The 9,296-nt window shown below is 46.5% G+C and overlaps 1 protein-coding gene across 7 annotated transcripts in view; it reads right to left on the minus strand.

Annotated features, from left to right (window-relative positions):
- The window catches only part of OVCH1 (ovochymase 1), a 53,077-nt gene extending 48,850 nt beyond the window's left edge, over positions 1–4,227 (minus strand). For 3 of the 7 annotated variants that reach the window (XM_043540595.1, XM_037897477.2, XM_043540591.1), the window contains exons 1-2: positions 4,014–4,226; positions 1,068–1,196 (exon numbers count right to left, since the gene is read on the minus strand). In XM_043540595.1, coding sequence (XP_043396530.1) covers positions 1,068–1,196; positions 4,014–4,065 — 181 coding nt within the window. In that variant the 5' untranslated portion in view covers positions 4,066–4,226. Of the gene's footprint in view, positions 1–1,067; positions 1,197–4,013 lie in introns of all 7 variants that reach the window. The other 4 variants (XR_006288874.1, XM_043540601.1, XM_043540608.1 and 1 more) reach the window with 3 other exon arrangements.
- Positions 4,228–9,296: the final 5,069 nt, after the last annotated feature.

A 9,296-nucleotide genomic window follows, 5' to 3' on the forward strand; every position in this document is an offset into this window, starting at 1 on the left:
GTTAAATGTAAACTTTAAAAAAAAAAAAAAAAAAAAAAAAAGGAAAGCAACATTCTTCTTCTGCATAGTAAAGTTTCAAAGCTGTATTAAGTCAATGTTCAGTTGTAAACTTTTGAAAGAACAACCATAATGTTTTGTTCAGAGTTACAAACATTTCAGAGTTGCGAACCTCCATTCCCGAGGTGTACATAATTCTGAGGTTCTACTGTACTAAGTTTGACTTCCAAAATGAAGCGAACTCAGGTGGAGACTATATAGAGTGCACCAGACTGATATGTCTAGAGAATAGATCAGAATGTGTGAGAGACTGAAGTCAATTTGTCTTAAGTGTGATGGTGCTTAATAGTTAGTTCAGCTTCCATCAAATGTATCAAAGCTATTCATTCACTCAGCAGTTGAAGAATAAAGATGATAAAATTATTACTGATCAAATGTTACTGGCATTTGTAAAGTTACCTAACAAGTGCCATGGGATATAGTGCTGGTCTGTTTAATCTATTTTTTCAGTACTCAAGAGGGCTCTGCAATATTAAATCTCTGTGTATTGCAACAAGGGGCTTTTTAAACTTGAAAGTAGTAAATACTCTAGCTGGCCCCTTTGAGTCAGTTATGAAAGATCATCTCTCTGGCTGAATTGAACAGGCTCAGCATGCAATCTTTTGCTTCAGGTTGACAAGCAATCCAAAGAGACATACATTCCCTGAATCCATTTGAGAAGCAATTGTACCTTTGAAACTTAAGGGACAAACAGAGGGAAAATATGATTGTGGCCAGCTGAGAACAATTGTGTCTGGCTTGGTTTTAGATACTGGAATAAGCCATGGAGTTCAGAATAAATCTGTTGCAATCTCATTTATGTTTTCTGGGGAAAAAATTTTTTTTCCACCCAGAAGAAAACAACGTACTTGTTTCACAGACCTGGCAGAAGACATGCTGGGGCCTGAAGAAACCCCTCTTCATCTTATCCATTGCAGAAAGTTATTAATCACAGTTAACAGTATATGCATGAGTGATTGTAAAGATCTGAGACACAAAGAAAAGAGCTACTGGATGGTAACGCCTCATACCAGGGTCTCGTATCCCCAGGCTAGATGGTTCAGAGACAGATGGATCTTCAGCATTCTGGCTCGTCCCCTGATGGGATGACAGCAATTCTTCTGCACCACTCAGCTGGTCTGTTCCTGCACCTGAGTGGGCTGTAAGCACTACATCATTAGTTCAAGGCCAACACGCTTCCCATAGGAACACCTGACAGGTGGAATTTCCCTACCAACATCACAAATGAAACACACGTAAAGTGAAACCTAAAAAGTACTGGACAGTTCAGTTCTAGCCTAGACAGAATGCCAGGTTGCCACAGCTTTGTGCTTATACATACATAAAAGGCTGGATTCTGATCTCATTTAAGCCTGAAGTAACTCCTTGGAAGTCGTTCCCAATCAATACTGGTCCATCAGAGATCAGAATCTAGTTACTAAAAGTCATTGGCTCTTTCCCAAGCAGATGCTATGGAACAGGGTTCTATACTCCTTTAGCCCTAACACTGCCCTGCAATGTGGATGAATGTCACCCACTGGAGACCCCATATTTATCTTGGTTCCACATAAACCTGAAGCGGTTTTGTTTGTTCATTCTTTAATTTGGCTAATCACCATTGGCATCAGAAACGAAGGATCACACCCTTGAGGTTTTAGAAAGCTTTGTAGGAGTTCAAACCAAATTAAAGCCCCACATTTCCTCATCTAGGACTTTCATGATGAGCCATATAGAGAACTTGTCCTGTGGAATTGAGACTAGGATGGAAAATAGTTGGGAAATCAGCATCTCTACAGAAGAAGCTTCTGTTCCTACAGAACTCTTACTTCAATGTTTTCCACAGAGAAACAAGCTAGAATCCCCACCCAGAGCATAGCAAATATGTTCTCCTTGCTTTTAAACTTAATTGTGTTACCACTGAGCCTCCAGAAAAATGTTTTCCGCTCCCTTCCACCACTAGTCTAAAGGCCCTGAAGGACTCCAGAAAGAGGAAGCAGCATTCAAAGTCTTCTGATTGGGGTAAATCCCTTATTTATAACTAGGCCCATGCTTGGTGGGTTGGATGTTTAGACAAGGGACTCCTGGATGCATATGCCTAAGGGCACTGTTGTCTTAGCAAGATGTCAGGACTGTTGTAAGCAGTGGAAAATATATAGGCTTTCATGGGAGATGACCACTGATTTAGGTGGGGAGAGAGGCAATGCTAACAAGGGAGGAACAGCAAGCACCATAATGGAGTGGAAGAAATAGCAGAGAACTAGCTATGCTAGATAGTCTCATAGCTCATTATAGCATTATTTCCAGCCAGGCTTGGCAGAATTTGATTTTTTTTTTTTTTATGATTTCAACAGAAAATATGTTTAATTTTTATCCATTTAAATTTCAGCTTCCCAAAATTATCAGGGGAGTCAGATAATTATTAGAGGACAGTAGACATCAAGATTCAAAAACTAAAGCCTTATAACCATTAAAAACCACAAACTGGCATCATCCCATGTCAAAAATATACAAAGTAAATATCAAATCAAACTCAGTTCTCAAAGAGCATTTTTCTTATTTTGCTTATCTGTAAATTTAAGTTATTGATGGAAATATTTCTCATCATTTGTGTGTGTACAGTGAAACTGACATCCACTGATCCTCCAAATTTATTTATAGTGATCATCAGGTGAAAAACATTTGTAAGTTGCTTTGAGGGCCACAGGATTCCCCTGCACAATGTTACCTTCCTGACATCTTCTGCTCTGGAGAATTTACTGTGCTTCCAAGATGCATTATTTTACCCCTCTCCCCCGTAATATATTCATTAGTATTTTAACTAATAAAGGAGGACACGGAGGAAGGCTTTATGCACACAAAGAATATCAGCTGGGGAACACTGCTCTGAGACACAGCTTGTTCAGAGCTTTCTTAGGTCACCAGTTTAAGTGAGTTTAGTGGACTCAGCCTATTTGTCATCATTTGTACACATCTGCAAAGCCCCATTACAGTTTAGCTTGACTGGGGATGTCTCCTGAAGAAAGAAGAAAAAGAACAGGTGCTGTAGCAGATAAGCAGTACAGGGAAGGGGTAACAGCTGCTCCTACTCAAGTTACAGCAGTTTATATAATTGATCATGCAGAATTTCTCTAGTTCAGTGGTTCTCTAACTGTGGGTCAGGACCCCAAAGTGGGTCACAGCCCTATTTTAATGGAGTCTCCTGGGCTGGCTTAGAGTTGCTGGGGCCCAGGCTAAAGTTGAAACCCAAGCCCCGCCACTCAGGGCCAAAGCCAAAGCCTGAGGGCTTCAGGTCACAGACCCCTTGCCTGGGGCTGAAGCCCTTGGGGCTTTGGCCCTACCACCCAGGACAGCAGGGCTCAGGGAAGCTCAGGCTTTGGTCCCCCTCCCAGGGTCATGTAGTAATTTTTGTTGTCAGAAGGGGGTTGCAGTGCAATGAAGTTTGGGAACCCCTGCTCTAGTTAACCATTGCATGGGGCGATCAGGGACTGACATGGTTGAGATGCCAAGAAGATGCACACACTATACAGCCCATTCCTATTAAACTTGACTACATTTCATCATAGATATCAGCCACCAAGAGACAAAAATATAAGGGGAACATTTATGAAGCAAGCCAACCACAGATGATTTTGAAGTGGTGTTGGCTTCATGGTCTGACATTTGGTAGCATAAACCTTGAGCTTTGACCAAGTTTCTCACTTGGTTTGGAGCTTGGCTCACATGTTGTAAAGTCACATGGCACAAGCCTGTGTTGAGACATAAATTGGTCTATACAGAGGGGCTTGGGGTTCTTGCCTCTTCTCTAGATTGAGGAAGTAACCCTTTAAAGTTCTTCAACTCCATTATGGCCTTATGAAAGTGCTCAATGAGAATTCCAGCACAGCCTCCCAGACAAAGCTCTGCCTAGCCCAGCACCAAGGCTTCTTAAAGTCCCTGCTTTCATGCCTTTGAGCTGGAATAAGGAGGGACTCACTTACCACATTGAGTGAAGAGAAAGACAAACAGGAGGAATTGCACAGATGCTCCCATGGCCACATGAAAGTACACTAAAGCCAAATTACCACCCCCAGCCAGCAAAAACCAAAGAGGGGTGGATTGTTCAAAGACAAGACTCTAACCCAACAAGTCTTTCCCCTCTGCACTACTTTGCTTTTCACTACCCCCCTATAAAAAGGCCAAACCTTCCCACAGCTGCAGCTCCAAGGCCAGGATTCCTTAATAGATGGGGGGTGGGTGGGGGTGAATCAGCCTCAGCAGGTGGAGTCACAGGGCTGCAAATCAGCCACCTGTAGAGAGGGTCCCAATCAATTTCTATCTAGACCCCACCCTCCTCTTTCAGGCCTGCCCCCTTTTCCTCTCTTTCTTCCTCTCCATTAGGCCTCATGGGGAGCCCTATTGAATAGGTGACCCCATCAGCAGTAGCAGAATAGTCCTGCAGGAACTATGCCCCTCTACAGAGATTGCACTGTGAGCAATAGTGACTGCTTTCTGCATCAGTTCCCCTCTTTCTCCCTGTCATTATCACCCCCAGGCTCTAGCCTTCCTATTTTGAAATATGCCCATTCTTTACCTTTTCATGCTAAGTAGCTGACTGAGAAATAATTTAGCTCCCTAATCCCCTGTTATGATGCTAGTCACCATTCGCTCAGCGGGAAGGGGTGTGGGGCAGCGATGCAGAGTGGAAGCGTAGCACTTTCTAACGAGGTTGCCTCCTTTACTTATAGCTACTTGGGAGGTCTGAAGGCATCATGGTGGCTTTAGCTCACCCTTCTGAGAGAACAGGAAATGTTCTTTTTGAAAACTAACCTTTTTACACAACTTACCTGTTCATGACACAATCATTAAGGGTTGTATAAAGGTGGGCATAACTATCCACCTTTTACAGGGGAAACAGAGGCATGTAGAGCAGGGACTGGTCTTGTTATGTGTTTGTGTAGCATCCAGCTTGCCGTGCCTTGTTCCTCTGGGTGCTACTGCTGTAGAAACATCATCACCCCCAGATCCTCAAAGGTATTGAGGCTCCTAACTCCCATGGCAGAGTCTGGGAGGCTGTCATCAGAGTCTCATCTTCACCTCAGCTGGTCTTCGCTGTACCCATCTTCCATTGGTTTCAATTGGACTGAAGGGGGAGGAAAATGCCAATCAGGCTTGCCAGGTAGCCTCGCAATGCTGCCAAACTCTAGGCATTCATCTCCTCCCATGGGAGTCTTGAGAAGCAGAAGCAGCAAGCAAAGAATAGAGAAGCAAACCCTTTCCACCCCTCACCTCCTCTCCACCTCATGAAGCAGAGTAACGCTTTGGGCCTAATCTGCATCAAGTGTAAGTCTAAACAACTCGATTTAAATCATAGAGTCAAAAAGCTTAAAGCCAGACAGGACCACGAGCTCATCTGCTCTGACCTCCTATCTAGCACAGGCCAACAATACCACCCAGCACCAATGCAAAACCCAGCACCTGAAATGAGACCAAAGTATTACAGCCCTACAGGAGATGAGACTATGATGTGCCACAGGCAGAGAATAGGAGGGACCGAGGTGCATCAGTGCCCAAGGCCCCCGCAATGGCAGGGAAATGATTAAGTGAGATGTACCCAGATAATCCGGGCAAGTGACTCGCACCCACATGCTGCAGAAGGAGGTGAAAACACTCCACGGTCCCTGCAATCTGACCTGGGGGAAAATTCCTTCCCAACCCCATCTATGACTTTCAGTTAGACCCTGAGCATGTGAGCAAGAATTAGGGTGACCAGATGCCCCGTTTTTAAAGGGACAGTCCCGTATTTAAGCCCTCCTGCAGATGTCCAGACTTTTTATTAAAAGCAGACAAATAGTCCTGTATTTTCTGTCTCCCCCCCTCCCAGTATTGCTGGCCAAATCCCTGCTCGCCAGCCGCTCGCCCATCAGTGGTGAGTGGTGGGGTCCAGTGGCTGACGATGGGGGTGGGGGTGCGAGGCTTGTGGCGGGGTGAAGATGCAGTGTGAAGGTCTGGCCACTCCCTCTGCTGGTCTGTCAGCGCAGCCCCCGATGCATGCCAGCTCTCAGCCAGCAGGGCCCCATCCCGTTCCTGGCCGGCACTGGCTGTGAGCTGCGGTGGCTGGTGAGTGTGGGCAGGTGCCAGGGGGCCACAGGGACAGCTTACATGTTGCCACTGCTGCTTAGCCATCGGCCCTTTACATGCTCCCCCTCTCACTGTCCTCTCCCTGCTTTGCCCCTTGGCTCCCCTCCCAGCCCCACTGCTCCTCCATAAGCCCCCTGGTGGGACATGTCCCACTCCCAGCGCTGTGCAGAGAACCAGCCCCTGGTCAGAGCACTCAGCGCACCAACAGCCTGCCTGTCAGGCTCCTTCCTTCCCCCACTGCCTCTGGCTGGGCCGGTGCCCGGGGAAAGCCCAAGACCTTTTGGCCCGGGGCAGTGGCCAGGGGGAGCCGAGCCCTGCATGTGCCAAAGCCCCGCACAGCGCTGGCACGGGGAAGCCTCTCTGCCCCTCAACTAAGCTCTGGAGTGGGAGGGGGGAAGTGATTTCCAGCCTGTTCACGCCCCAAACCTGCAGGCTCCGCAGCAGCCCCCAGGGCAGGGGCTTAGAACCCTCTTCACCCGCCTCTCCCCCATCCCGCCCTGGGTCCTGCTCCCAGGGAACGTGGCACTGCTCCATCCCTTAGGCAGCCTCCTCTGCTGAGCCACCTCTCTGGCCAGGTTCACTGAAGCAGTCAGGTCCCCCGGGCCCCGGTGCACAGTGCATCCTTATGGCTTAACCGCTTCCTGCCCGCACTGTAGTCGGGGGACAGGAGGTGGCTGGGTTATAGGGGTGGCCAGCCTGGAGGTGTTAGCTGCCTTTCAACACTATGTGGGCAGGAAGGGACAAGCTGCTTCCAGCCACATGGGAGGGGGGCGGGGGAAGAAGAGAAGAGCTCTGCAAAGACACAGACCAGGTCATGCCTTCCCCTCCTCCTCCTCTTCCTCCCCTGCAGCTGGAAGCAGCTCATGTCTCTTCCCTCCTGCACAGTGCTGAAAGGCTGTTGCTGGCCACATTCTGGTGTGAACCCTGTCAGAAATCTGGGGAGGGGGGATATGTGACCCTGCATGAAAGGCATCCTTAGCAGACCAGGCCAGCAAGAGGGAACCAGCTAATACCACCACCTCCATTGGCTTCAGCTAAATTCTGAACAACATCCAGATGGATGTGAGCCATAGGTCATAGGCCTTCCCTCATGTTGTTTTCCTTCGATAGATTATTTCTTCTCTTTCCTATCTCGGTCCTTTTGTCTTCTGTCTAAGAAGAGGCTGGCTTACCTGGCCAAGACAACCTTTGAAGCTCTGCTGTGACCCTGTGACCAGAAAGGCATTCAAGGTAATGCCTTAAACAGCCCAATACTGATAAAAGCCTGCCAGGTCTGCCGTGCTGATAAGATTGTGTGCTGGGCCTGCGTGTCTCCAGCAGCGATGCTGCAAGTGGAAGCACAAGACACAGACACTGCACTTTCTAATTTTGCTATTCTTTTCCCTCCCCCTGTGTGCGCTTGCTTCATTTTGGCATAAAGAAAATAGGATACCACCACCACCACCACATCAGCTCCAGGCCAGCACAGCTAACGTTTTCTATTTCCTCCCCATAAAAGGCCAGGTAATGCATGAAGTGTACATGATTAAAGGACATCCTTAATACCATCTAAAAACCTCTCAAAGCGGGGGGGGAGGGGCTGTTCCCCTGCAAAGACACTACATGACTAAAGGGAACAGGGGATAGTGTTAAAATGAAAGCCTTACTTAATACATTTCAAATGCTTTAAATCTATTTTTGTGTATGTAATAAAAAGATTACTAGATTTGGAATGATGGCTGTTACAGTCGAAATAAGCCAGTGATAACATAAACCCCAAACTACACTAAACTATTTAACAGTTGTAACAGTGAACAGGGGATTTATTAACATCTTGTCCCTGGTTGTACCAGAGACAACCCACACGTCAACACCACAGTGTGACACTGACACCTCCCCCACAGACTTGATGGAGTCAGAAAGTTGATTCAGTTTCCATCCTGGGCCCTTTTCAGATTTCTAGTTCCTAATTGGGATGATTTAGTTGGGGATTGGTCCTGCTTTGAGCAGGGGGTTGGACTAGATGACCTCCTGAGGTCCCTTCCAACCCTGATATTCTAGGATTCTATGATTCTAATTCATTTCAGTCTGTGAGATTTACAATGCTGTTTCCTTATTTGAAAATCCCATCTTGTCACCCCTCTGGGTAACTGCAGATTAAAAATGCATTGCTTCGGCAGAGAGAGAGAGAATGCTAGAGCTGGCTTTGATTTGTGTTAAATAAATCAAGAGCAGGCATGGTCTGGATCCCATCGTACCCAACCAACCCTTGGGAGAGTCTGGTAGTTAGTTCTACCAGTTCTACTCAGGACCTATTAGCTCAGGCTCTGAGTAAACTTTCCAGGCTATGGAAATACGGGCTGTATTTTATCTGCCCACGTCAGAACAATTATAGTTGCGAGACTAATAATCTCATGCCTTAAGCAACAGTCTATGTAGAAAGAAAATAATATATTGTGCAGGTGTGGTGAGTCAATTCTCTGTTTTGGATAATAGCTTCGGGGCAGCAACAAATAACAGACCTAACTGCACAGTGCCCTGGGATTCAGATATTATCTGTCCACAGTTGTGCACAGTAAATCTAGAAATTAGTATAGGTTAGTCAGCATACAGGCACACATTTAGCTCATTATCCAGAACTAACATGTGCCTCCCCAGCATTGGCTTACCCATCCCGGAAGCCTTTGGCTCCCCCAGTTTATGGGCTGAGGCACCTTTACAAAGAGGAGTTGCAAAAACAGGGGGTTTTGAAATGCTCATCTGTTTTACAATAAGTGTTTAAAGGACAAAGAAAATATATTCTGCTCTAAATGGGCTGGATTCTGCTATCATTCTCACCCCTCCTGCTAAATAGTATCCTTGATTTCACTGGGGTACTTGCAGACTAAGGTACTACTTCAACATGAGTAAAGGGCGGGGCGGGGGGGAGGAAGTGGGCTATTAGTTATGGCAGCAGTCACCAGGGAATGCTGTTATACATGTGTGCCTTAGCATGTGAGCAGTGTACAATTGTTGAGGAAATGTGTGAATTGTTAGTTTTGTCATGCAGTTTCTTCTTAGGTGGGCTATGGCAAGCAGCAAGGGAGTTTTGCTGTCTGCCTTAATCTCTAACTGGAGCCAATTTTGGGGAGAGAGTCCTTCTCTGGGAAGTGGGCATTCACATT

This window comes from Chelonia mydas, chromosome 1 (genome assembly GCF_015237465.2).
Source record: "Chelonia mydas isolate rCheMyd1 chromosome 1, rCheMyd1.pri.v2, whole genome shotgun sequence".
NCBI classification, from domain to species: domain Eukaryota; kingdom Metazoa; phylum Chordata; order Testudines; family Cheloniidae; genus Chelonia; species Chelonia mydas.